Here is a 26,701-nt window from a genome sequence, read left to right on the forward strand (position 1 = left end):
TGTGCTGCCCTGCAGCTTCCGTGCCCTCGGCCCCGGCAGAGATCTGGGCGCCATTCCACGGGCACCTCACCTCCAACACTAAGGAAAAAGGAATCGTAAAAAATTACACCCCAAAGGCAACGTCCTATTTTTGTAGTGCGTTTTAATTAGAGCACCAACAATGAGTGTTCCATGAATATTCATGAGCAGGTTATTAAAATGCATACTTAATTGGCGTGTGGGTTAATAACTGTATTAACAGCGTGGGGGAGGGACCAGCCCTACTTCTGCCCTTCTAGGAGGGGAAGGGCTGCGCAGGACCTGCCGCCTCTGCCCAGAGCTTCGGGCCCACGTGGGTGGCAGCGTGGAGACCCCTCACCACTGCTGGTCTCGGCGGCTCTGGGCGCCAAATCGGAGTCGTCTGCAGTTCAGGGCCCTGATGCCTCTGGGGGTACATTGTGGGTACCCAGTGGGGGCTGCAGGGGAGCCTTTAGAGGGAGCAGGGCCAACAGGCAAGCAGACACTGGGGGGAAACTGGGACTCGGGGTCCTTGCTCATTGCCCAGCGACGCTCTTGCCTCATTAGCCCGTTCAGGGTCCACGTGAGGGTGCGGAGACCCTGGGCCCCCCCTGCCTGGCCCCGCACCCCCCAAGGCAGCCCTCCTAGCTCCCCACCGTAATCGCATTGGAAATTTTTGATTAGGAAACAAAATCTAAATTAGATGCATGAATATTCATTAGGCTTAGGGATTAATATGCACAATCATGCAAATTAGATAGCAATTAAACACCAATTCTCCAGGGGGATGATGAACACAAAGGCACCGAAATAGGACTGACTTTGAAAGATACTTCTGGTTGGGATAGGGGTGAAGGATTGGGCTGGGTGCCCCACCTCCAGGCAGCAGGGCCCAGCCCGGAGGGCAGGGCTGGGCACATCCCCTCTGGGCACCTCCGGGCAGGCGTGGGGCCTTGACTCAGGGTTGGATTTGGGCACTTCAGTCCTTCAGAGTAGGGCCGGTTCTGCTTTCATTTATGTGGGAGGGAACCGGGCACGGGGGAGAGCAGCCCTGGGGCCAGCCTGCCTGTCCAGGCCGCGCTGTGTCCCTGTGGGTGGGGTCAGAGCCCTGGGCCCAGGAGGGATCCGGGTGTGCTTGGCAGGCCGGCAGGCAGGCAGGCAGACTGGGAGGCCTAGCTGGGAGCGTGTTCGGGGAGATAGGGCCCTGCCCCGCCTGCAGGGCTGCAGCCCAGGCCTCCACTTGCTCCTGGCAGTCCCCGCCACCCTGAGGGACTGGTGCTGTTACAACATAGTGATGGCTGCAGGGTCAGAGCTCACCAACCATCACGCACGTGCCGATGCCCTCCGGAGCCTTCCTTGCCACCAGGAGGGGCTGAGCCTGACACAGATGTGCCCCAGCCGCCAGTCAGGGCTGGACCAGAGGGAGGGACCTGGGGCTCTGGGGAGAAGGCTCAGTGTGGGTGAGGGCTCTGCCCAGGTCGGGCATGGTGGCTGGGGCTGAGGTGGGTGAGTAGGAGTTTGCCATCAGCAGTAGCTGGTGGAACTGATTCTGAGCTGCGGACCTGGAGGTATGCTGAGTGTTGGGTTGTAGGGCGCTTGCCACTTAAGGGGGTGTTGGCACAGGCAGAGGTAGAGTTGGGTGAGGCCCACGGGGCTGTGGGAAAACCCGCTGCCTTGGGAGGGTTCCCCCGAGGTGACTGGCCGGGTGTGACCCTGACTCCTCTGCCCTGCAGGACTTGAGGACCGGCCAGGCTCGGGCTCCTGGGGCGGCGGCGACCAGAACAGCTCCCCCTTCGACCCCGGCCGGGTGAGGAGCAGCTCTGAGGCCTGGGAGAGGGTGGGGAGACTGAGACTCAAAGTGGGTCTTGCGGGGGTTTGGGTTCAGACCTGGGTTTGAGTCCAGACTTAGGAGTTGGTGAGCTGGCTGCCTCCGGAGCCCTTCCCCTCATCCCCACCCATCCCTCTGCAGACCTACGGCGAGGGCGCCCACTTCAGTGAGTCTCATGGCAGCCTTTCTTCATCCACATTCCTGGGACCTGGGCTCGGAGGTGAGCTGCTGTGTGGCACAGCCCCACCCCCCGCCTCACAGGGCGGCCCTGGAGGAGTAACTGGTACACCAGAGCGGCTGCCCAGAGCAGGGAGGTGGGCAGAGCTGGCTGGACCCTTTGAGGCCTGCCCACCCTGGGGCACCTGGCTCAGGCGGGCTGGGCTTGGGGGCCTCACTGGGGCTGCACCTGGGCCGCCCCCCTTGCAGGCCTTGGGGCTGGGGTTCACATGGAACCTTCTGCGTCCGGGTACTGAGGGCTTGCCCAGCCCACCAGGCCACGGGGTCCCATCTTGCAGGTAGGCAGACAGGCTCAGCAAGAAGGGCCCTGCCCACGGGTCTGTGGCTGGTCAGGGGCCAGCTGAGGCTTTGTCTTGGGGGCCTTTGGGATGGCCACGCCTGGCCCACAGTCACTTGCCACCTGCCAGCCCGGGGCTGGGTGTGCAGCAGGGAGGTGGGAGGGCGGCCTCCGAGCACGTGTGTGTGCAGCGGGCATCTGCCCCATCCCAGACCGGGCCCGTGCCTGCCGGGTGGCCTCTGTGCCTGCAGCCGTGGGGGTTCCGCCCGCTCTTCCTTCTTTGCCTCTTCCTGGCACAGGCAGCTCCCACCCCCAGCTGCGTCCCAGCCCTGCATGGGGTTGGCAGGACCCTGGGCCTTGGCCCCGCTGGGCCTTGGCGTTCTCACCCACAAAGTAAGGCTGGTGGGAGCCACGGGCCCAGCGCAGGGGGCAAGCATCTGCTGTCTGCCTGCAGGGCTCATGGCTCGCACAAGGTGCCCTCTAGGGCCTGGGTCTCCTCGCACCCCTCCTTGCTCTCAGGAAGCCCCTATTTGACACGTGTGTGCAGGGCCTGAACCTTGGTGGCCCTGCCTTGCAGGGGGAGCCGAGGGTCTGGGAGGTGAGGCTGCTTCACTGGTGGAGCTGGCCCGCTTTGCTTCCCGGCTTGACCCTGGGAGGGAGGAGGTGTTTGTGTTACCCCGTTCACTCACCGGGTGGGAGGTGAGTCCCCTCCGGCCTCCAGGCCCGGTTGGCTCATTGCTGTGTGGACCCAGCCTCACCTGCCCTGTGGAGTCGTGGGAGGTCAGGCTGGAGGGCTCAGCCTGTGGGGCGCCTGGCATGCTGGGGGGAGTGTGCCCCTCCAGCGGCATCATTGGTCAGCCAAGCGTCCAGTTCCACGCTGTATTGAGGCCACTTGCAGGCGACTTGCAGTCGGGAAGGGCTACCAGCCTCAGCAGAAATAGACACAAAGGGCTCAGGCATTGATTGATGCCAGGATTCTGCTTCAGGCGAGGCTGGATCCAGGCCTCTGCCCAGCAGCGGAGTCTGTCGCCCCAGTGGCTCTTGGGCGGGCTGTGTTCCCACAGTCCGAGGCACTGCCTGCCCACGCAAGGGAAGGGCCTCTCGTCCCTGGGTCCCTTGAACCAACATCCCTGGGGATGTCATGTGCTCCTTCATGAGCTGACCACTAGTTGAGGAACCCAGGGCCTGGGTTTGGAACCTTGCAGGTGCCTGTACCCCGAGAGCCCAGTATCCTATGGAGCTGACACCTCCTGGCCTCAAGCAGAGGAAACAGGTTCAGCGAGGACAGGGGGCCGAGTTGCTGCTGCCGCACCTCAGGGACAGGATGTGGGGAACCCCAGTGGGTCTGCGCAGTGTCTGGTGGTCACTCCGGACATTGTCTGGCCCATCCAGGCCGCCGAGGGGACAGCCCCACCGTGGCTTTCCCAGTACTGTGCCTTACGGAGCCCTGACCGTCTGCAGGCGCGGGCCTGGCATTGGGTGGCGAGTGACCCTCTTCCTCTCCTCCAGGCAAGGGTGGCGAGCGGAGCACGTACACGGCCTTCGGGAGAGACGCCGGCGTTGGCCTGACCCAGGTGAGGCCCGTGCCTTGGGCTGAGGGCAGACAGCTGGTCACTTTCCTGTGGAGGTCCCCTGGCTGAGTCACACGCTGGCCCTGTCCAGCAGCACCTAAAGTAGGCCTTGGTGTGCCTGCCTCCAGCTCCCCCGCAGCCCAGCCTGGGGGTGCCTCGTGCAGCTGGGGGGCCCTGGGGTCTGGCCGTTGGGCCCCACCCGGCCACCTGTCCTGGCCACGCTGAGGGCTTCACTCTGTCCCTCCCCGTGCCTCCTGAATCTTGGCCTGGCCTGGCTGCTTAGCACCGCCTGCCTGCCTCGCACCCGAGGTGGGTGGGAGCACTTGGAACGGAGGCACGCCGGCTGGGTATCATCCTGAGCCAAGGGTGGAACCCGCCACCCTCATCCGTCCCCACAAAGCCGTGGGCAGGGGTACGGCCCTCGTGCCCATTTCACAGGCGGGAAAGCCGCCACGTGGAACAGCCGCTCCCCAGAGCCACAGAGCTGGCGCTCCCGTGGGCAGCAGGCCCACGTCCCACTGACGTGCAGCGTTAAGCCATTTGTCTTGACCCAAAATGATAGAAGGCAGAGCGGCTGGATTCCGCTGCACCTGGATGCAGCATTGCACAGTCAGCCCCTGGAACGGGGGCGTCTGCGGCTCTTCCACGGTGGCTTTCCTTTAATGATGACCCCTGGGCTCTCAGCCCGCCTGCAGGCCTTAGAGCAGAGCGCCAGGGCAGGTGCCAGTCAGCAAGGGTGGTCCTGCTGAAGCTCACTGCCACCCTCAGAAGGGCCTCATGGGCTCAGCCTTTGTGCTGTTTTTTTTTAACTGGAACTGGCCTGGGGGCCCTGGGAGAATGCTGGCCCTGCCCCTCACGGTGACCATCCTCTCCACTCCCCCAGGCTAGCTTCCTGCCCAGCGAGCTGGCCCTCAGCAGCCCTGGGCCACTGTCCCCCTCAGGCGTCAAGGGGGGCTCCCAGTATTACTCCTACCCCGGCCACCCTCGGCGGAGAACTGCGGACAGCAGCCTTGGTGAGTGGGGGCAGGTGGGGTGGGGGGACAGGAGGGGAGGTCGGGCCCCGTGTGCTCCCCCTGATCCTGGCTGGACACTGGGGGTGCAGGCTGCCTGGAGGCATGGGCGGGCCAGGAACGCAGCACAGAGGTCCCGGCCTGTAGTCGCTGAGAACGCAGAATTACCAGTGTGGAACCAGGGCTCCGGGTGGACACACTTGCTAGGGTCCTACAAGCCTTCGGGCACATTTCCGCTGACCGGCCAACACTAACCTCACGTCACGTGGGCACAGAGGCCTGGCTCAAACCCTGTCTCTCACAGACGATGCCACAGAACCCCCTTCCCACCCCACCCCTGCCTGGGGTTTTGTGTTCATCTTCAAGCCCAAGCAGACAGACTCCAGGTTGATTTTTAAGTGCTTTAATTAATAGGGGTGTTCAGGGGTCTCTTCCCCCAGGAGCAGGGTGGGGGCCTCCTTCTGTCCCTGGCTGGTGGGTGGGAGCCGGGCCAGGTCACTCACTCCTTTCCCTCTTGACAGACCCGCAGCCAAAGAAGGTCCGGAAGGTGCCACCAGGCCTCCCGTCCTCGGTGAGTTGTGGGGGCCTCCTCGCCAGAGGCTCCAAGCGAGCCAGGGCCCTGGGCTGCATGTGCTGTGCAGCCGGAACGGGGCCAGGCCGCTCACCTCCTTCCCAGCGCCCCCCCGTGGGCCTGGGCCCTGGCTGCAGCTCTGACCAGAGACCACCTCCGAGGGAGCCAGGGGGCACTTCCTTAGCTCTTGTCCCTCCTGGTCTAAGAGAGATTTCCTGGGGCCCAGGGCTGCCCAGGTGTCCTGTGTCCCTGTGTCCACCTGGTTAAGCCTGTGTCCCTGCGCTCTTCCTAGTGGCTGATGGGCGCCAGACCCAGGAGATGGTGTCAGACCACCAGAGGCTCGTGCCCCCTGCATTTTAGTCATTGGGAAGAAAAGGCAATCTGCTGGGTTGCCCAGCCCAGGCACTGCCACCCTGTGCTGGGCTTGTGCTGGCCTCTGGGAGGCCCGGGCCTGCAGGCAGGCCCCAGACTCAGGGTCAGTCTCGGAGGCCAGCGGCCGGCAGCCGGGAGGCAGTTAAGCTCTGTCCTTCTGAGGCTGGGCTCTGGGAGTCAGATGCCCCGTTCTCGTCCGAACCCCACCAGTGTCCTGAGGCCCCCTAAACCCACCTTGTCCACGGCCACCCACACCCTGCTTTCTGCTCCGGGGCAAGGGCAGACATTGCCCACCAATCCCGGCACTTTGTTGCCAGGCCTGTCTCAGCTCAGGCGGTGCCAGCCGGTCAGAGCTGGTGTGACAGAGAGCCCCTTGGCCACCCTGTCCCTCTGGGGCAGTCGGGACGCTGTGTTGACCCAGGGCCCTGCCTCTGAGCCCCCAGTCGTGTGTGGTTGGCCCTGGGGATGGGGATGAGGACCAGGGAAGGGCTGGAGGCGTGGCTGCTGGGCTGTGATGGGCCAGTAGGAGTTTGCTGAATTAAGGCAGGACAAAGACTCTCGGGTCTGGTCCACAGAGACCTCACGTGCAGGAGGCCAGCATGGCGTGGGCAGGAGGCAGCAAGCAGAAGGGACGCCATCGCCAGGGCCTCAGACGTGGGACCGCAGAGCAGTGTTAGCGGGAGGGGGCAGAGCAGCAGGGGGACGCAGGGGAGGGGAAGGGAGGCCGTCCGGGCAGAGGGCAAGACCGCGCAGAGGCAGCTGGGGGGCGGGGGCGGCCGTTCCCGCCCAGGCCCCCTGCCCGACGCGGCCTGTCCCCCCCCCCCACAGGTGTACCCACCCAGCTCAGGTGACGATTTCAGCAGGGACTCTGCCACCTACCCGTCCGCCAAGACCCCCAGCAGCGCCTACCCCGCCCCCTTCTACGTGGCAGGTGTGGGGCTCACCTGGGACGCCTGGAGTAGGGCCGGGGGTTCCTCTGCTTGCCCAGCTCACCAGCCCCTCTCCACAGACGGCAGCCTGCACCCCTCGGCCGAGCTCTGGAGCCCTCCAGGCCAGGCGGGCTTTGGGCCCATGCTGGGGGGTGGCTCGTCGCCTCTGTCCCTCCCACCAGGCGGCGCCGTGGGCCCTGGGTTTGGCGGTCTGCACCAGCACGAGCGCATGGTAGGCCTGCGGGCGGGCGGGCGGGCGGGGTGAGGCGTGGGCGCAGTGTCCTGCTGACTCAGCCTGGCCCCGCCGTGCACACAGGGCTACCAGCTGCATGGAGCTGAAGTGAACGGCGTGCTCCCGGCGGTGTCCACCTTTTCCTCGGTACCCCCAGCCTCCTACGGCAGCGTCTCCAGCCACACGCCCCCTGTCAGCGGGGCTGACGGCCTCATGGGTACGGCCCCGCACCCCACTCCTGGTGCTGCCCCTGAGCTCGAGGTCTGGTCTGGGCCGGTGTGACTGACGGCAGCACCCCCTCTGGGCCCACCTGTGCACCGTCTCTGGCCCCTTGATGTGCGGAAATGTGGGGCTCCGAGGCGTGGGTCCCCACTTTATACCTGCTCACTCAGTCCTGCAGCCTGCCTGCCTCTGGCGCCTCTGTGGAGGCAGGTGGCAAGATGTCAGGTGGAAACCAGGCCAGAATCAGGCTGCCCAGTCCCGGGCTGGGGCATCAGCGCTGCACCCCCGGGGCTGAGCCTCCCCTCCCTCTCCCCCTCCCCGCAGGCCCCCGTGGGACTGCTGCCGGCAGCTCTGGAGATGCCCTTGGGAAGGCGCTGGCCTCGGTGAGCCCCGGGGGACATGGGGTGCAGGGCTGGTGGGGCGGCACTCCAGAGGCCAGCCCCTGACTGGTGGCCCTGTCTTTTTGTCCTCGTCACAGATCTACTCCCCGGATCACTCGAGCAATAACTTCTCATCCAGCCCCTCGACCCCTGTGGGCTCCCCACAGGGTCTGGCAGGTCTGTGCTGGGTGCACGGGCTGGGGAGCTGTGTCTGGTGCCTGCAACCCCTGGTGGGCAGGGAGCTGGTGGGACCACCCACCTCAGGGCTTGAGTCCCAGGGGGCATCCAGGAGGGCTCCCTGAAGGAGGTGGCCTCCAGGCGGGTCACAGCACAGGCAGAGGCCAGAAGGCAGGACGTGCCGATCCGTGCTGTGTGAGCCCAGGGGGAAGAGGGCATCCAGCAGGGGCCAGGGCTTGGGTCCGGGAGCTGGAGCAGCAGGCCCGGGGCTCCCACTGCAGTTGGGGACATGCATGTGTTGGCATTTGTCCACCCACGGACACTAGCTAGGCACCAACTGTATGCCCTGTGCTGGGTTCTGCCAAGGCGGGCAGGGCCTCCTGGCCCCTTGAGGACGTCTTGGCATCAGCCAAGGCCGAGTGAAGTGAGTCAGTTTGTGAAAGGCCTGGGCAGGTGCAGTCGAAACCCCACAGGCCATCCCTCCCCTGCTTGGGCTCCGGCAGCCAGTGCTGCTGGGATGGTGGGCAGCCGGCCTCAAGGGCACCTACTGTGTGCAGCTGAGCCCCCTTCTCTCTGGGAGGAAAAGGTGTGGATTTTGCAGGTGTGACAACAGGTTCAGAAATGTGAATCTGCCCGCTGGGTCCCCCAAGCCTGGTGTGGCACTGCACTGGAGCCAGGGCCCGAACCCCAGAGGCCTCAGGCAGCCTGCCGCCCGTCCTGCTGAGATCAGAGGGCTCTGTGGGCAGGGGCGCCCCCATGTGGCAGTCCCGGGCGCCACCCAGCCTTCCTGCATCCTCTCCAGCCCACCCTCCCTCCCTGGAGCCCATGCTCCTGTTCACGTGCCCCCTGCCCCTCCCAGGGACATCGCAGTGGCCGCGAGCAGCAGCCCCTGGTGCCTTATCGCCCAGCTACGACGGGGGTCTCCACGGCCTGGTGAGTGCCTGGCCCCAGCCTCTGCAGCAGGTGGGGGGTGCGCCCATGGGAGCAAGGGCGTGCGTGTGGACAGACGCGGGACATGTGTTCCTGGGCAGGGGTGGCGGCCGGGGTCACAGGTCCTGGGACTTAGACGCTGTCCCGTGCCAGCATTAGATCTGCCGTGACCAACAGTATACAGGACAGGGACCCCTTCAACAAGAATGAGCCTGGCAGTTAATTTGTTGGGAATAAGGTGCAACGTGGTGGGCAGCCAGTGTCACCACAGCCCCGTGGTCAGCCATGGCACAGGGATGCGCAGGGACCCAGAGGCCCAGGCCCCTCACTTCGTGTCATCTCCCCCCAGCAGAACAAGATGGAGGACCACCTGGATGAGGCCATCCATGTGCTCCGCAGCCACGCCGTGGGCACGGCGACCGATGTGCACGGGCTGCTGCCCAGCCACGGAGCGCTGGCCTCGGGCTTTGCCGGGCCTGTCATGCCACTGGGCGGGCGGCATGCTGGCCTGGTGAGTGCTGGGCAAAGATGGGCTGGGTGGGCAGCGGGGGCCAGTCTGGCCCTGATGAGCCACTGGCCTGCCCACAGGTTGGAAGCAGTCACTCTGAGGATGGCCTCGCGGGCAGCGGCAGCCTCGTGCACAACCACGCGGCCCTCCCCAGCCAGCCCAGCGCCCTGCCTGACGTCTCTCGGCCGCCTGACTCCTATGGCGGTAAGCTCTGCCTTGGGTCCCGGCAGGGTGGCTGTTGCTTCGGGCTCGCCTGTGTCCTGGTTCCTTCTGCGCTCTTCCCCATCCCGCAGCCACATTCCTCCTGTGGGAAACCCGGACAGGGCTCTCAGACGACCAGGAACCACCAGGAAGGGCTGTGCACCGTCTGCCAGGCACAGGGCTGGGGCTTGGGCCCCACAGCAGCTTGCAGGCCTGGGACGTCCCATCTCCAGTGGGGAAACGGGCATGCCAGGGCCTGGGGGGTGGTCCTGCTACTGCACAGTGTCCCCTACAGGCCCTGAGCAGCTGACACGACCAGTTACCATCTCCCAGAAGGGAGGTGGGACCCCATCTCTTCATCACTCACTCTGCTGTTCAGTTGACGGAGCTCACGCGGTGCAAACAGTTCTGTGTGGTGAATGTGGTTCTGCGCCAGCTGTGTGTCTGTGCCTCTGGGCTCTGGGGAGCACGGAGCGAGCAGAAAGCCCCTCCTGGGGCCACCCTGGTGGGACAGACCGGGCGGACTGACCTGTGAGCGAGGCCCGGCCTGGCGTGCTGGGGGAGTAGTCAGGACGCCCTGTGGCCCGAGGGGGAGATGAGAGGAACGGCGGGGAGGAGAGGAGGGGGTCGCGCAGGGCCTCCTGGTCCACGGGGAGGTCTTGGGCTCTGAACCCAGGGAGGTGGGAGCCCGGGGGGTGGGGGGCTGCGGGCAGAGGGGGACCTGACCCTGGTGCTCAAGGGCGCCCTCTGGTGGTTGCTGATTGGAGGATGGACCAGGGCAGACGGCAGAGGGCAGGGCACTGGGCCAGGGAGCTGTGGGGAGGATGGCAGGGGTTCTGGAGGCAGAGCCCCGGGATCTGCAGGTGGGAAGGTGGTGATATTCTTCTGGAGAGCAGGGTGAGGCCCGGGCGCCATCGGCATGTGGCAGAGCTCAGAGCCAGGACCCTGGAGGGGTCACCAGGCACATGTGGATGCAGCAGTCTGGCGGGATGGGAGGGGGGAGGGGGCCTATTGACCCAGGCAGGCTCAGGGATGGGGCCTGTGGTGGTGACTCCCCAGGGAAGGCCGAGGCAGGGATGGCGTTGAGAACACAAGTGACATGGCCTGGTGGGGAGGAGCCCTTGGTGAGCAGGGGTGGGTGTCTCCTGTGCAGGACGGGACGGTGCGGGGCAGCCCCAGGTGCCTGCAGGAGCCGTGGCCTGGGTCTCGTGTCCACTCCTGAGCTGGCTGATACTGGCCCTGCTGCGGTGGGGGAGACCGAGGCCCAGAGTGTGGGGTCTCCCAGCTCCAGCCAGTGCTGTGAGCAACACTGTCACACTTAGCACACAATGTTGCTGACACCCTGAGCCCTGGGGCCCCTCCAGGTGACCCATGTGAGGGCGGGTTGTCTCCTGCCGGCCTGGGGGCCCTCCCGGCCCCAGCCCATGGGCATCCCTGCACTTAGAGCCAGTGCTTCCTGTGTTAGGAGTGCCATCACTCCACACCAGGGGCATGGGTGACATCCGGACTCGGCGGTCATCGTGGCTGGGGAGCGCCTGGCACCGAGTGGGTGGCCAGGGAGGCTCCTTGGTCCCCAGAGAAAGACCCGGCCCATGGCAGCTGGCCCCCTCCTCCCTGTTGTGGCCCTGGGCTGCCTGCCACCGTGACTGCGTCTCTGTGGGGTAAAATTAGACCGTGTTTTATTAAAGTGGTTGTGGACTTTGAAAAATCCATGTCGTGGCACGTTCTGCATTGGGTGTGAGGCCCCTGACACTGCCAGTGGCTGAGGAGCAGCCTGGCCTTGATACGGGACTGAAACCTCAGGGTCCCCCTCTGCTCTGGAGTGCACCCTGGGCACGTGTGTCCTGGTGCGTGTTTGCAGGCGTCCCCTGGCTGTGACTGGGCACATGTACGTGCCTTCTCAGTTGGGGCCTCTCCAGCCGGTCGGCGTCCTGGGTGTGAAGCGTAGCTCGGTGCAGCCTGTTCCTTTCCTTAATTTCTTCATGCAATGAGGCAGTTTCCGTGTGGCCAGTTTTCCCTGTTTTCCTGTCGAGCTCTTGACCCACTTGCCTGGATTCGGGGGAACGATCTGGGTGTTCTGAGGCCACTCGCCGGTCGGTTTGTACATGACACGTGTCTTCTGTTCTGGGGTACCCCCTTTTCTTGGTGGTGTCCTGGTTATCAGAATCGCTTCGTTCCTATGCAAGCGGCCACCAGTTCCAGGACAGACTCGTCAAGGCTGCAGGGAGTGGCTCCCTGCCTGTGAGCCCCGCGGCCTCTCCCCCACATTCTTGCCAAGGCCGTAGAGGCTATAAAATTAGTGGCTGTGTGTGGTGTGAGGTGGGGACCCGGTTCCGTGTGGGTTCTTGGGCTTCTGCTGCTTCTGGAAAAGAAGGCCTGGCTGTCGCCGGCGAGCCCCCACCCCCCGACGAGGGGCCCTGGGGCCCCCCTAACCCCGGCCGTTGCAGGGCTCGGCCGTGCGGGCGCCAGCGAGATCAAGCGGGAGGACAAGGAGGACGAGGAGAGCGCGTCCGTGGCCGACAACTCCGAGGAGGAGAAGAGGGAGCTGAAGCCCCCGCGGCCCCGGACCAGGTGCCAGCCCCCTCGCCCCGCGGCCAGGACGCGCGCCCACTGAGGCCGCCGGCGGGCCCCCTCCCGGCCCCGCCTCACTGTCTCCCTCTGGCCCCGGCCCGTAGCCCGGACGAGGACGAGGACGACCTTCTCCCCCCAGAGCAGAAGGCTGAGCGGGAGAAGGAGCGCCGGGTGGCCAATAACGCGCGGGAGCGGCTGCGGGTCCGAGACATCAATGAGGCTTTTAAGGAGCTGGGGCGCATGTGCCAGCTGCACCTCAACAGTGAGAAGCCCCAGACCAAACTGCTCATCCTGCACCAGGCCGTGTCGGTCATCCTGAACCTGGAGCAGCAGGTGCGAGGTCAGTGGGGGCGCCGCGCCTGCCCCGCCACTGTGACCGTGCCCCTTCCTGGGGCCTGTACCCTGCTGACCGTACCCCTGTCCTGGGGCCAGCCCCCCACTGTGACTGTCCGCACCGCTGTGACTGCACCTGTCTGCACTGTGACTGCCCACCCCCCCACACACACTGTCTCACTGTCACCCCCTTCCCTGGAACCAGCCCCCCACTGACTATCCGACTGTCCACACTCCCTGCTGTGACTGTCCACACCATTGCCCCCTTCTCTGGAACCCACACCCCAGCTGCGACTGTCCACCCCCTCTGACAGCTCCCCCCTTTCCTGGAACCTGCACCCCCGCTGTGACTGCCCCCCCCCTTGCTGTGACTGTACCTACTGTTCCCTCTTTCCTGGAGCCAGCCCCCTGCAGTGACATTCCCCCTCTTGACCCCTGGCCTTCCGCCTGGCTTGGCCCCAGGGTCTCCTCTGGAGTGGAAGGACTAGGTTCTCAACCCCCTAGCCCAGTAGACCTGGACACTTGGGCTCAGAACCACACCTCAGGCCCAGCAGGGGCCCAGGGGCTTGTCACTTATGCTCTGAGCTGACGCCTCCAGAGGCCACTTGACCCGCAGCCGCATCTAAAGGCGGGGTTCATCCCCACCTCTCGGGCAGTGTGGATCGGGGAAGGCTCCCAGGACCGCACCCCCAGCTGCTTCCCTAACACCTCCCAGCCTCTCCCCTGTGCAGCTGGGAACCCCTTCTCTCCTGCAGCGCTGACCCCTGCCCCAGAGCTGGAGCCCTGGCTGCCGCCCACTGTTCCCTCAGCTCTTGAGGTTTCCGGTCTACGCGGCAGTGTGGGTGTCCCCCACACCTGCCTCTCTGCTCTCTGCCTCTCGCGCTCCCCACCTTGGCCCGTCCGTCCCCTCCGCTTCCACGGCACCCCCTCCTCACCTCGCACTTGCGCCAGAACGGTGAGGCCGCGACCCCAGGGCCTCTCCTCCCCCAAATCCCCCAGTCGGGACTTGAGGGAAGGAGACTGAGGCTGCCTCCGGCCTGGCTGTCAGTTTGGTCTGCGCGCTTGTCCTGGGCTCTGGGCCGCCGCCACCCGCAGGACCCGCTCCAGCCTGAGGGCAGGGTGGGTGGGCAGCACCCCCACAGGAGCAGGACAGGGTCTCAGTCACCCCGTGGCCAGGCGTCACGCACATGGTGTGTGTTGGTCACAGCCCCACTTGGCGGAGTCCTAGCCGACTAGCGCTGTCCCCTGGAGAGTAAGTCTACACGGGCAGGGACCATGGGGACGCAGCTGGCAGGGCCTGAGCCAGGTCTGGGCTGTGGGCCGTGGGAGGGACCTGGCCTCCTGGGGCTCAGTATGTGGGGGCTGCCCGCCCCGGCCAGGATCCCAGAGAGGGCCTCTCTGGTCCTGGGCTCTGGGCCCAGGCTTTCCCTGGGCAGCGCATCCTCTCAGCCTTGTTGGCTGGACGGCCACGCAGGGGGCGCCTACTGTGCTCTGGGCGGGGAAGGTCGTCGTCCCAGGGGGGCCTGGGCTCCCCGCCCTCCTGGTCAGTTCTGGGCAAGTGAAATGGGTAGGGGACGTCCCGGCTTGTGCGGCCTCCCAGACAGGGCCCTTGAGGCCCACCTCCATGCCCGTAGGCCTCCTGGGACAGGTGGGCACCAGCCTCCCTAGAATGGGGGCCGGGCGTGCACAGCCGGCAGGTGCGGCGCCGCTGTGACTAATGGAGGCCCCGGTGCTGTGACCCAGCAGTACGGAGGAGGTGCTGTCCCTGGAGGAGAAAGACCTGAGGGACCGGGAGAGGCGCATGGCCAATAACGCGCGGGAGCGGGTGCGCGTGCGGGACATTAACGAGGCCTTCCGCGAGCTGGGGCGCATGTGCCAGCTGCACCTCAAGTCGGACAAGGCGCAGACCAAACTGCTCATCCTGCAGCAGGCCGTGCAGGTCATCCTGGGCCTGGAGCGGCAGGTGCGAGGTAGGCCCCCAGGCCAGGCGCCCCGCCGACCACGCGCCTGGCCGACCATCCGGCAGGCCCCCAGGGCGCCCCGAACACCTGCTTCACAACCCCTAGCCCTGCACATCTCGGCAGGGCAGCGGAGGCCGCAGGTGGGGGCGTCGCCCGCCCTGCCTCCCGGGCTCCCTGTCAGGGGGACCCTCTCCCACAGTGCTCTCCCCCCCCAGAGCGTAACCTGAACCCCAAGGCGGCCTGCTTGAAGCGGCGGGAAGAGGAGAAGGTGTCGAGCGTGGTCGGAGACCCCCAGATGGTGCTCTCGGCTGCCCACGCAGGCCTGAGTGAGGCACACAACCCTGCCGGGCACATGTGAAAGGTACGCCGCCTCGGCTGCCGCCCACCCACTGCCGCCCCCGCCGGTGGCCGGGCCACTCCTCGCACGCGCGGAGCCCGCACTGCCCCAGGGGGGCCCCAGGAGCCCCCGGCCGCTCTCCCCTCACCGGCCTCGCGCCCCCACCCCCAGGTCGCGCCACCTCGAGGTCTGTGACTTGCCCGATGGATCCGGCCCTGCGACCCGGGCCCAAAGGAGCATTTTTTTTTTTGTAAACAAAACCGGAAAGCAAGCAAGAAACATTCACTTTGTCAGAAGAGAAAAAAATGCCTTAAGTATAAAATGTGGAAGTCAAAACATATTATTCGCTGGAGGGAGCTGCTCTGCAGGACTGGCTTGTCGTTGAGAAAGCCACCAGCAAATCGTGCCTATGCCTGATATTTTTCTTAAGGAAGATTAAAAGAACATTAGTTACAAGATTTTTTTTTAATGTATTAGGAAACTAGCAAGGAAGATGCCTTTGGTCTCTCGTTTGTGTTTTTTAGCTTTTTTTGCATATGTTTTGTAAGCAACAAATTTTTTTGTATAAAAGTCTCGTGTCTCTTGCTATTTCTGCTGCTGTTTATAGAACTGAGCGTTGCATTTCATGATCGACCAGATTATTAAAAGTCGTATTAAAAGACCAACGGAACCCTGACGATGCCCCGCCCCACGCGGTTGGCCGCACAGAAGGGGGCGGGCAGTGTCCCGGGTTTGTTTTCCACGTGTTGGGGGTCTTCTTGGCTTGGCTGGCCGCAGGAAGAGCCCCATCCTCTTACCAGGATACGCCGGCCTGAGGGGGAGGGGACACCGCAGGGAGGTGACGCCCTCCCAGCAGGAACTGCCACGGACCCCCAGGCCCACACTGGCTGCTCCTCCAGGCTGGGGCCCCCGTGTCGCCAGGGGGTGCAGCTCAGCTGGGCTGCCCGGATCTATCCTAGGTTTCACCTGGAGGCCCAGGGAAACGAACTGCTGGTCACCCCGTCACTCAGGTGTGGGGTCAGGCCGGCTAGGGGCTTGTTTTCTTTTTAATCCCCGCCCACATGTAGAGGCCTTATGGGCCCCCAGCCTGGCTGCATGGAACCGGGCACTCAGGGAGCATGAGGGAACCCCCGGGCATCGGGCAGGCCCTGGGACCACCTGGTCGCGCCCCCAGCGACCTCCCTGTCTGTGGGGCTTGTCTCTCTCGGGGAGCCCGCGTCAGTTTACCCGTTACTCTGCTTCTGGTCTTACCCTCCAGGTCTGAAGGGCAGGGGACGCGGAGCCCAAGTGCCCCCAGGCCTGCAGGTGCTGAACCGTGTGTTACACTTGTAACTTGAGCCCCACACGTGACAAGGTTAGTCCAGCCTGGGAGAGTGTGCTGAGTGCCTCAAGATTACTGGTTTTTGAGAACCTTTTTAAAAGGAAACTTAATTTTATACAAGCGTCAACACAGCTGGCTGGATTCTTTGGGACTTCAAATGATCCTCTTTTAAGTCTCAGAGGCCTGCTCTGTGTACGACAGCACTGTGGCTGTCAGCATGACGTGTGATGAGCCAGCTGTCCCCAGCTCTCCCTGCCCACTGATGGAGGAATGGTGGCCCCTGGTGTCTCCCCACCAGGGGCAGCTTGTTGAAGGCCTGGGAGCATGGGGCTCACGGTGGGTGTGCAAGTCTCCCTGGGGCAAGTGTGGCAGTTCCACACAAGGGGCAGGTGGGTGGCCTGAAGCCCCATGTATGCTCAGTTGGGGCCAGAAGTCCCAAGTCAGCCAGGGCAGGACCACGCTCCCTCGAGGCTCCAGCTGCTGGGGGTGCTGGGCACCTCCCTGCAGGGACCTCTGTTTCCCTGTGAGATGGTCCCACATGCGAAGACACCAGGCATTGCACCAGGGCCGCTGCAGAGACCCTATTTCCAAATAAGGTCCGTTCTCGGGGACTGGAGGCCAGGGCTAGGATGTGTGTCCTTTTTGGGGGACACAATCCATCCCTCAACAGGTTTAGGGCAGCAGCGAGTGAGGCCAGCAAAGCCATAGACTGCCTAGAAAAGCTACCCACTCTGATTCCTCACTCCAGAACCACGGCTCTGCGGGAACGGCAGGAACCTCCCGAGTAAGGGCCCCAGCCCCCATGACACAGGAGTGGGAGTGGCTCATGGGAGAAGCCACTCTGAGATTCTGGGAAACCGTCTGCTTGACTCAGCTAGGAGAAATCCAGTGGGCACGGGATGGCACTTGGAGACGGGCCATCGATGGACGTGTCCACGTCCTGGAGGCAGCAGTGGGGGGGTCGCATGTGTTCCTTTGAAGGGCGCTTCTCTGTGCCCTTGGAGCACGCCTGCACCCGGCTCTCACACCTAAGGCTGTATGTGGCGAGGCCTGATGGGGAGCCCACGGAGCCTAGCCCCCCAGAGCCGACTGTCACCCACGGGCCAGGGAGGGGAGGGACAGACCCCTCAGACAGTCCTCCTCAGACACCTGCTGCACACTGCAGCAGGTTGACTGTGGCCCGGAAAGAGATGCCCACACTCAATTCAAGAGCCTGTAAGCGGAGGAGGCAGAGATGGGGGGGATGCAGCCACAAGCCCAGGGGCGCTCAGAGCCCCCAGCTGCTGGAGAGACAGAAAAGACCCTTTCCCAGAGCCCCCGGAGGGGGCACAGCCCTGCTCACCTGACCCAGGAATTCCGGCCCCAGAACTGGGAGATGAATTCCTGTGGTTCTAAGCCACCCTGCGTGCAGTACTCTGCTCCGGCAGCCACGGGAGGCAAATGGCACGTGTGTCCTTTTTAACATGATGAGATACCCAGTGCAATGGGAACTCACACGCTGGGGAGAGTGCAAACAGGTGCAGTGCTGTGGACATCTGGGTGACAACCTGGAATGAGTAGGATATTAAACGTCAGTTATACTGCAATTTGAAGGAAGAGGTTGGCAGTTTCTCCTATAGTGAGACATAGGCTTCCCCTGTGAGCCGGCCAGTCCACCCCAGACGTCCCCACAAAGACAGGACAACTGCTCGCTACAGCCTCACTTGTAATCACGACACGCACACATGTCCTCCAACAGGTGAGCAGATGCACACAGGCCCATCCACCCTCCCAGACACGCTCCAGCAGCAGGAACAAACCGCTGACAGATCCAACACCTGGGGGACTCTAAATAATTATGTGGGAGATGCCCGGCGCCACGGACATGCCATACCCTTCCCTTTACGGAAGAGTCCAGAAAAGGAGGCCAACTGACAGCAGAGAGCAGATGAGTGGTGGTGGGAGGGGAAACTTCTAGGGCACAATTGTGGTGGCTTCCTGGGCGTACACACACGTCTTAACACCAAGTTGTGTGTTTTCAATATGTGCAAGTTTGTATGTCAAATATGTCAGTAAAGTAAAAATCCAAGAAGAAAAGAATCCATCAACGGGTGACTGGATAAACACACATGTCCATCCACACACACAGCATCACACAGTCATGAAAAGCAAAGCCCTGCCACATGCTACCCGTGGAGGGACTCTGAACACAGTGCCCAGTGAGACACCAGACACCCAAGGACACACAGTGTGTGACCCCATTTCTGTGACACGTCCCCAGCAGGCACATCCACAATGTGGGTCTGTGGGTGCCGAGGGCTGGGAAGGGGTGGGGGGTGACTGCTGATGGGGACGGGGCTTCTTTGGGGAGATGGAATGTTCTAGAGTTTGCTAGAGGGGGTGATTGCACATCTCTGTGAATGGGTGCCACTGAACTGCACACATTAAAATAGTTAACTACATGTTATGTGAAGTTTATATTAATAAAAAACAGGAAAAGGAGTTTCAGTTTCTGCAGAGCCAGACAGGAACCCCTCAGGGGCCAGTGGGGTGCAAGGTTGCTCAGCGGTTGTTTATCCACCATCTTCTGCTCACACAACCCTGGCTATTCTCTTTTGGGGACCCTCTCATCCCCTAGTTTCAGTCCACATCTTCTCAGGAGAGGGGCTGACTCCCCCGTTTCCACAGATAACTAACGAACGAGAAGCAGTTGCAGAGCCCTTCCTGCAATTACTGGGAAACAGGTGCCATCTTCCTGAAAGAGCTGCTGGAAGGAATGTCAGCAGCCTACAGTTCCCAGGAGCTGCCACTCAGTTTGCCAGAGGGGGGCCGATACCCAGGAAAGAGGAGCTGAGTGATGGAGAGAGATGCGTAAAGATAGCGCTAGACTTACGGATCCAGCCACCCAAGGCCGTCCAACACGTCGTGAATTTTCCTTCTTTTCTCTTACGCCAGTTTTTGTTTTTTATCATTCAAAAAGCATTCTGCCTTGTGAGCTGAGGCACATTAAGCAGCAGCAGCAGCAGGGATGAGCAGGGCTTCAGGAACTGCTGGATCCAGGCCCTGGAGCCCCACGTCTCCAGCCCAGCTCTGCTCATCGGATCCCAAGGTCAAAACCCAGGGCATTTGTTAAGGCCAAGGGGCAATGTCCAGCCCGGACGCAATGAGCACCGCTGGGGCTCACTGCGATCTCTGAAACTACTGCGGGCACCCGTGCCCCGGCCGGCCAGCCCCGGCATCCGACGCTTACCTCCAGGCCTGGACTCCCGGAGGCGGTGACTGCGGACAGCGAGCCTGGGTGGGCCCGGGAAGCGGTGGGCTGACGGGCAGCGCCGGAGGCACCGCGCAGCTCTCCAGCGACACTTCCCAAGGAGCCTCAAGGCAACACGCAACGCGGGGGCCGCCAACGGAGGCTCGGGGCGCTGCCAACCAGCCCAGTCCCGCCGACGGCGGGCCAGCGAGGCCCGGCTCCTCTCGCCGGCTCACCCGTCGGCGCTGGGCCTGTTTCATTCACGGCCCGTCAAGCTCTGCACGCAATCAGGACACAAAGTCGCCAGCCGAACGTGGCGGGGCTACGCGGCCGGGGACCATTCGGACCTCCTGAGTCCATTCGGAGCCGGCATCCCCGCGGCAGCTGGCCCGCCCCCGGACCCGCCTCCGGGCCCGTCCATCACCACCTGCGTCCGTAACGCCTTCCACCCCGCCCCGGAAGTGAGACAGTGTCTTCCGGGTCTGCGCGCGCAGCGGCCTCGGGCTCCTGTTCGCCCTTCGGCCCCGCCTGCCCGAGGTGGGGCGTCTCTGTGCGCCTGCGCGTCGCGGGCGGGCCTGGGGTCACCCTGAGGTGTGGACGACGCGGAGATGCTAAGCAGGTTCCTGGGCCCGCGGTACCGCGAGCTGGCCAAGAACTGGTGAGGAGCCGCCCGCGCGCCCCGTGGGGGCCCTTTCCCGCGCCAGGTCACACACAGGGACACTGGGGCGCAGAGGAGGGCCCACCTCCCCCTTGGCGTGCACACCCAGCCCCCCACCCGGCACCTTTCGGCCCTGGAAACCAAACGTGTACGTTCCTGGCTTTGCTTTTCGTTGGTTTCTGTGTGATCCTGAACGGGGAGCGTGCAGCCCACAGCTGTGCCTGCCCTTGACCCCACGCCCAGGCAGATGGGAGTGGGGTGACCCCAGCCGGCAGCCGGCATCGGGGGGACCTCCCAGGGGCTGCCCTCTGCAGCCCTGTACCCGAGCCCAGGCAGGGAGAGAAAGGGCTGTCTCCGGAGAGAGGCGCTGGTGGGGGGCCGCCGGCAGACACTGACGGTGGCTGTCCTGGTGTGTGCGCAGCTCGGGGCTCCCTGGGAGCGGTGGCCCCACCCCGGCCGTGCCTGGTCAGTGCAGGACGCCCTCATTGCTTCAGTCAGCCAGCACTATCTGGAGCATCCCCTGTGTGCCAGCACCTGGCACTGCTGGGACCAGTGACAGTGATAAACGGATCCTGTGTGACTGACGTTCTAGGTGGTGACAGGAAAAAGCAAACAAATGACCTCCGTGGTATGAACATCAACATAAAATAACAGGGAGGGGAGCAGAGAGGAGTGAGGGTCGTGCAGCCTGTCCCACCAGCCCCTGGCATTTGGGACATGTAATAGTTTCCCATGGCTGTATAGCAAACAGCCCCCGACTGTAGCAGCTTAAGTCCACAACCATTACCTCCCTGTGTGGGTCAGGAACTTGGGCACAGCTGAGCTGGGCCCTCCACTGGGCCTCAGGAGGCCGTGGTCTCATCAGAAGGCTCGCCTGGGGGGCCCTTAACCAAGCTCATGCGTGTGGTTGTTGGTCAGGAGCCACCCTCAGTTCTCTGCCACGTGGGCCCCACTGTAGGGCAGCTGATGTGGGCAAGCAAGTGGGCCTGCAGTGAAAGCCAGTTTTTATAATGGAGTGACTCCCATCACCTACATGTCCTACTAGAAGTGAGTGACTAGGTCCAGCTTCCACTCCAGGGGAGCGGGCTGTTCATGAGTGTGAGCTCCGGAGCATCCTGGACTCTGCCCATCAGAAGACCTAGATGTGGGCCAAGCCTCAGCTCCAGTCCCCACCAGCTGTTTGTCCTTGGGGAGTGATTTGCCCTCTCTGTGCCTCATCTGTAAACTGGGACCCTGATGCCTGCGTTGCCCTCAGTTCTGCAGCTGCTACAAAGATCAACTCATTGTCAAACTGTGTAGACGTTTGTGTTTTGTTTTTTAAAGCAGAATTCTTCAAATAAAACCTTAAGCAGATCTCAGTATGAAAGCAGATGGGAGCAGAGTCCCTTAGACATAGGCAAAGGTGGGGGCCTTGCCTGAGGCAACCTGGGGTCCTCTGCCTTGTGTCCCCCTGCATTACCTCCTGGGCCTGCAGGGTTGTCATCAGGGGCCCGTGCTTGGTGAATGGTAGCCCGGATGGGGAGGCAGATGTGCCGCTGGGCGGGTGAGTCCCAACAGGGCCTGACCCCTCTCCTCCGGCAGGGTTCCCACCGTGAGCATGTGGGGTGCTGTGGGCACCGTGGGGCTGGTGTGGGCCACCGACTGGCGGCTGATTCTGGACTGGGTGCCCTACATCAACGGCAAGTTTAAGAACGACAATTAGCTGCACAGACTCTACTGAAGCCCCTGGTAAGTTCTGGCGGGTGAACTTCCATTCTTGCGTGACAGCGGCACAGGCTTCCCAAGCAGGGCTGCCAGGTCCTGGAGGCTCACCTGGACATCCAGGCTGGAGAATCCTGCCCGAGGGCGGAGCTTGCGGGTGGGCCCTCCACACGCCTCCCGCCCATGGGCGCAGAGCTGCCGATCAGCAGCCTCGGTCTGTGGGACTTGGGGGGGTGTGCTCAGCCCTGGAGGCTGACCAGGCAGCCGACACTGAGCTTGCCATCTCGTCTGGGTAGTCTTACAGAGGGCAGGTGGAGGCCGGTCTGCCTGGGTGACCCCACGGGCTCATCCTTTGTGTCTCCGACATTCCGACATGGCTGTTGTGTGGCCACCTGACAGGCTGGGGTACGAGAGCCTCTCACATCCCTGCTTCCCGGGTGGGACCTGAGGCTCCGGGCTGTGCAGCTCCTAGGTGGCACACCTGGTTTGATTTGGGAGCCCGGTTGCGTCCGTGTTCCTCCTCATCCCTTAGTGCCTCCCTTCTCAGAACAGGAGCCGGAGCTTTGTGTCACACCGCCCGTGTTCCCCTCCAGGTGTCTGCTGGTGCCCCCTCCTTCCACCTCGGCACCCACTGCCGCTGGAACAGCCCAAGCCCTCGGGATGGACCTCAGGGAAATCCCCAGCGTGACTAGGACTTCCTGTGTTTCTGAAAACAGTTTTGATGTTTGAATGCACAAAGCATTAAACTTGTCTCTGAAACCTGGCCCAGCTGGACGTGGTCATGCTGGGGACTAGTCACAGTGCCTGCAGCCCCGGGGTGCCCTTCGGCTGTGGAGTTTTACAAATATGGGAGTTTCCCAACGGCTGGCTGAAAGTGACAGTTTAAGACGTTTCTCAGATAATACCCGCATGGTGCATTTATCTGCCTCTTTCTTGAGGAGTCACTCCGTGACTTAGTGGCTTAAAACAGTCAATGTTCATCATCTCAGGTTCTGCGGGTAAGAATTGAGGAATAACTTAGGTGGGTGGTCCTGGCTTGGGATCCCTCTTGAGCTGAAGCTGTGGGCTGGTGCCAGCTCATCTGGAGGCCCCACCAAGGCTGCACGTGCTGGCAGGCACCTCAGCCCCCCTCCACAGCACTGCCAGGGTCTCACAGCGTAGTGCCCCACCCTCCCCGGCCCCCAGGAACGACCCTCCAGAGAGCCAGGAGGAAGCTGCAGATCTGTGAGCACCTGCCTGGGGTTCTCGTGTACTGGCTTCCGCCACGTACCCGAGTCTGGCCCACACTCGGAGGAGGATTGGACCCTGTGATTTGAAAGGAGGAACTGCAGAACTCGTAGGCATGTTAAACCATCACCAGGGATAAAAAAGTGAGCAGGTACACAAGGCATAATGCCCAGTCAGCTCCCCCTGGGGCCATGCTCCAGTTTTCCAACTTTTACCCAGTTCTGGGACATTCTAGAAACGTCCTAGGCATATATAAGCATATTTGTGAAGACAACTCGGGTTGCCATGACAAAACACCACAGGAGGAGCAGCTTAAACAACAGAAATGAATTTTTTCACAGTTCCGCAGGCTAGAAGTCCAGGACCAGGCTTCCTGCAGGGGCGGTTGCTGATGGGGCCCCACTCCTGGCCCTCCTCATTGTGTCCTCATGTGGCCCCTCCTCATAGGCTCAGAGGGATGGAGGGAGAGTCAGCTCCCGGGGGTCTCCTACAGGGACACTAACCCCCATCGGGGCGCGCCTTCTGACCTCACGTAACCTTGGTTATATCCAAAGGCCCCGTCTCCAGATACAGCCATGCTGGGAGCCTGGGGTGGGCTTCACAGGAATTTGGGGGGATGCATACATGTGGTCCATCACAGCTCAAACAGGTAGTGGTGCCTGAGAGGCACCTTTCTGCTCATCCTTTCGTACCTGAGGCTTTTTTCCTTAGGGTGCCTCTTGAGAGAACATTGCATTGTGATGTGGCCAAACCGACATTTACAAGAGACATTCATTTCCTGTCATTTGCCATTAAAATGTCCCTGACGTTATCTCAAACATGAATTTTATCAGCCACTCACATACCTGTAGGTGAAATTCGGAGATAAATGAGTTGCTGGGTTTTGTTTTTTTTTTAAACAATTTCTAACTCATGCAGGAGTAGACTCACCCCCAGCCCCCAGCTGTGCAGAGCCATTCACACCTGAGGTTAAAGGAAGCAGGCCCCCTTTCCCATGTTTTTATGCACTTTTGTCATGGCTAATGGTTTTAATGACAATGTAGCTGAGTTTGCTTCCCTTGAAGCCAGAAAAACAAAATTGTAATAAATTCAGGTTACAGTATAAGAATATTTAGGCTTAAACTGTTATATGAGTTTTAATGCAATTCCTTTTCAGTATTTTAATGATTTTTTTTTGGTATCATTAATCTACAATTACATGAGGAACATTATCTTTACTAGACTCCCCCCGTCACCAAGTCCCCCCCACACACCCCATTACAGTCACTGTCCATCAGCATAGTGAGACGCTGTAGAATCACTACTTGTCTCCTCTGTGTTGTACTGCCTTCCCCATGTCCCCCCCACTACATTATGGGTGTAATGCCCCTTCCCCCCCCTTATCCCTCCCCTCCCACCCATCCTCCCCAGTCCCTTTCCCTTTGGTAACTGTTAGTCCCTTCTTGGGATCTGTGAGTTTGCTGCTGTTCTGCTCATTCAGTTTTTTTTCTTTGTTCTTATGCTCCACACATGAGTGAAATCATTTGGTGCTTGTCTTTCTCCACGTGGCTTGTTTCACTGAGCGTAATACCCTCTAGCTCCGTCCATGGTGTTGCAAATGGTAGGAGTCGTTTTCTTCCTATGGCTGAATAATATTCCATTGTGTATATGCACCACATCTTCTTTATCCATTCATCTACTGAGGGACACTTAGGTTGCTTCCATATCTTGGCTATTAAAAATAGTGCTGTGATAAACAGGGGTGCCTATGTCTTTTTCAAACTGGGATGCTGCATTCTTAGGGTAAATTCCTAGGAGTGGAATTCCTGGGTCAAATTATTTTAATGCTTTTTCAACCACTTTAATGTTCTAGGGGGAAATTAACCATTTAAAAAAGACATAAAACCATATATACAATTTTCCTCATTTTGTCTCAGTCTCCAGAATGGCTCAGCACAGCATGTTCAACCATATATTTAAAATGATGACATTTTATCACAGATGTTTTGCATTCATTTTGAATTGTTAAAACACTGCATTAAGTGCTATTCATCTTGATAACAGGTTTTCAGCGCCCCTTTAAATTTTGTGAGTGCCATATACTTGCCTTGTGTCATCTTACAGGGACTTGTGGCTGGGAACGTCTGTGGCTGTCGCAATAGGGTTTGCTCCTGCTGTAGAGGGGGTGGGGGCCAGGGAGCCTGCTCGCCGCCCCCCGCATCCCTAGTGCCTAGGAGGGCCCACAGAAGATGGCCCCTCCCCATGTCAGCAGTGCTGAGCGGGGAGATCCTGCCAATGAAAGTAGAAGGTTCTCCACAGGCACCTTCTGGTTTAATTTCTATTTTTTTTGCTTTTTGGAGCTGGGTGGGAGAGGGTGTCTGCTTGGGGCCTAAGCCAGGTGACCCTGGAAAAGGAGTTCCAACCGGGCTAACCAGGGTGGAACCAGGCTGCCTGTCCCTCCCTCCAGGGTCTCCCGGGCTCTCTGCCTGCTAGCAGCTCAGGGCCCGTTGGGCCCCCATGCCAGCTCCCAGGGCCTCTGGCCTGGCACCTCAGGGACAATCCCAGGGGCGCTGCTGGGTGAGGCGAGGCCCTCAGAATGGCTGGCTGTGCTGGGGAGACAGGCTGGGCTGGGAGGGGTCAGATTTCCTGAGAAGCAAGTGAAGGCTGGCAGGGGCTGGTTTCCGGAGAGGTTGGGGGCATGTAGGATATGTTTGTGAAGGTGGGTCTTGAGATCCAATCTGCAACCTACCACCACCCACCCATCGGTGTGGTTCTAGCAACAGTAACAGGTATAGACAAAGGTGTGGAGACATTGGAGGCCATGTGTTGGTGGGAACGTGCAGTGGGGCAGCCACTGTGGAAGACCGTCAGGTGGGTCCTCAGGAAATCAAACAGCAACAGCACGTGACCAGCAATTCCACTTTTGGGCTTATACCCACAGTAACTGAAAGGGGGACCTGGGGACCCCTGACACAGGGAGGCCAATGCTTTCTCCTTCACAGTAGCTCACCTGGCTTCATGGATTACAATTAACATGTCTGTAACTAATTTTCAGACTATGAAACAAAGTTGTGCAGGCTTGAAGGAGATGCACCCAACAGTTTGGAGCACGGCCCTTACATCAGGTGGGGTCCTGAAGTCCTGGGTTCACACCTCGGCTCTGCACACAGGAATCCGGTGCCGGAAACCAGCCTTGTGACGTGGCGCCCGCCTGGCCACTTTGCTCTTTTATCTGTGAGGGCTCTGCTCACCAGAGGCTTATGCTGTCTGCAGCCAGCCCCATGGAGTACCCAGGAGGGAATGAATGCAATATGAGCTGGGCGTAGCTGCACTTACCTGAAAACTTTAAAATAAATAAAACACGTGACACCTGTCTGCCCTGGTCTTGGGTTTTGACTCGGGCCGCAGGCCTGATGCCGGCAGGGGAGATCGGGTGTGCGGATCACGCCGCTGCGTCCCTCGGGGGAGCCTGGGGCCTTCCCATGGCATCCTCCCCACCTATGCGGGGCCTGGACACCAAGGCAGGGCGGTCAGAGCCGCGTCCACGCGTTTAGCTTTTTCACGCGTTTTCCTTTCTTAAGCGCTTGCTTTGGGCCGGCCAGTGGAGGACCTGAGGAGGGCCCACGTGGACCCTCTGGCTGGGGAGGAAGAGAGGGGCAAGGGGGTCGAGGCTCCACAGGAGGGTCCTGGACCCCAAGGGCAGCAGGTGGCTGGACTCGTGCGGCTGGGGGGGCGTGGGTACCAACTCCGGTCTCTGAGGCGCCAGAGGAACGCTGGGTGGGACTCGGAGCGCGGGGGGTGGTCGCAGACTAGGCCCCGGGATGCTGGGAGGCCAGGGGGCGCCGAGGACGGAGGCCCGGTACCGGGCGAGCCTCCTGGGGATCCCGCCGAGGACGCAGAGACGGGGCGCGACGAGACCCCCTGGGCCGCTTGGCCGCGAGC

The 26,701-nt window shown here is 61.7% G+C and overlaps 2 protein-coding genes and 1 long non-coding RNA gene across 18 annotated transcripts in view; 2 read left to right on the plus strand and 1 right to left on the minus strand.

Annotated features, from left to right (window-relative positions):
* TCF3 (transcription factor 3) overlaps window positions 1-18,212 on the plus strand; it is a 32,304-nt gene extending 14,092 nt beyond the window's left edge. The window contains exons 4-21 of one of the 13 annotated variants that reach the window (XR_005061334.2): window positions 1,731-1,804; window positions 1,967-2,045; window positions 3,849-3,913; window positions 4,794-4,923; window positions 5,442-5,491; window positions 6,692-6,794; window positions 6,873-7,024; window positions 7,109-7,241; window positions 7,571-7,629; window positions 7,725-7,803; window positions 8,663-8,736; window positions 9,083-9,244; window positions 9,322-9,445; window positions 11,890-12,013; window positions 12,118-12,353; window positions 14,523-14,668; window positions 15,903-15,998; window positions 17,704-18,212. Coding sequence is in view for 11 of the 13 variants with exons in the window: in XM_037018336.2 (XP_036874231.1) it covers window positions 1,731-1,804; window positions 1,967-2,045; window positions 3,849-3,913; window positions 4,794-4,923; window positions 5,442-5,491; window positions 6,692-6,794; window positions 6,873-7,024; window positions 7,109-7,241; window positions 7,571-7,629; window positions 7,725-7,803; window positions 8,663-8,736; window positions 9,083-9,244; window positions 9,322-9,445; window positions 11,890-12,013; window positions 12,118-12,353; window positions 14,523-14,665 (1,787 nt within the window). In the remaining 2 variants the exon portion in view is untranslated. Of the gene's footprint in view, window positions 1-1,730; window positions 1,805-1,966; window positions 2,046-3,848; window positions 3,914-4,793; window positions 4,924-5,441; window positions 5,492-6,691; window positions 6,795-6,872; window positions 7,025-7,108; window positions 7,242-7,570; window positions 7,630-7,724; window positions 7,804-8,662; window positions 8,737-9,082; window positions 9,245-9,321; window positions 9,446-11,889; window positions 12,014-12,117; window positions 12,354-14,089; window positions 14,317-14,522; window positions 14,669-14,815; window positions 15,233-15,902; window positions 16,011-17,703 lie in introns of those variants that run through there. The other 12 variants (XR_005061335.2, XM_037018338.2, XM_037018340.2 and 9 more) reach the window with 12 other exon arrangements.
* On the minus strand, window positions 15,091-19,650 carry LOC140845740 (uncharacterized). Of its 3 annotated transcripts, none has more exons than XR_012124595.1 (3): window positions 19,195-19,639; window positions 17,308-17,512; window positions 15,091-15,455 (listed from the first exon to the last, which is right to left on the minus strand). It is a non-coding gene; the product is annotated as an uncharacterized lncRNA (long non-coding RNA). The 3 variants fall into 3 exon arrangements; XR_012124594.1 differs by having other exon boundaries at window positions 15,896-17,512; window positions 19,195-19,555; XR_012124593.1 differs by having other exon boundaries at window positions 15,091-17,512; window positions 19,195-19,650.
* Window positions 19,651-19,694: 44 nt separating this feature from the next.
* Window positions 19,695-26,134, plus strand: UQCR11 (ubiquinol-cytochrome c reductase, complex III subunit XI). Of its 2 annotated transcripts, none has more exons than XM_017652059.3 (3): window positions 19,695-19,852; window positions 21,434-21,580; window positions 25,815-26,134. In XM_017652059.3, the coding sequence occupies exons 1-2, from the start codon at window positions 19,803-19,805 to the stop codon at window positions 21,552-21,554; spliced, it is 171 nt and encodes a 56-aa protein (XP_017507548.1). In that variant the 5' UTR covers window positions 19,695-19,802; the 3' UTR covers window positions 21,555-21,580; window positions 25,815-26,134. The 2 variants fall into 2 exon arrangements, with proteins under 2 accessions (XP_017507548.1, XP_073076779.1); XM_073220678.1 differs by lacking the exon at window positions 25,815-26,134 and adding an exon at window positions 22,147-22,316.
* The last annotated feature ends 567 nt before the right edge of the window (window positions 26,135-26,701 follow it).

The sequence above is a fragment of the Manis javanica genome, chromosome 13 (assembly GCF_040802235.1).
Source record: "Manis javanica isolate MJ-LG chromosome 13, MJ_LKY, whole genome shotgun sequence".
Lineage (NCBI taxonomy): Eukaryota > Metazoa > Chordata > Mammalia > Pholidota > Manidae > Manis > Manis javanica.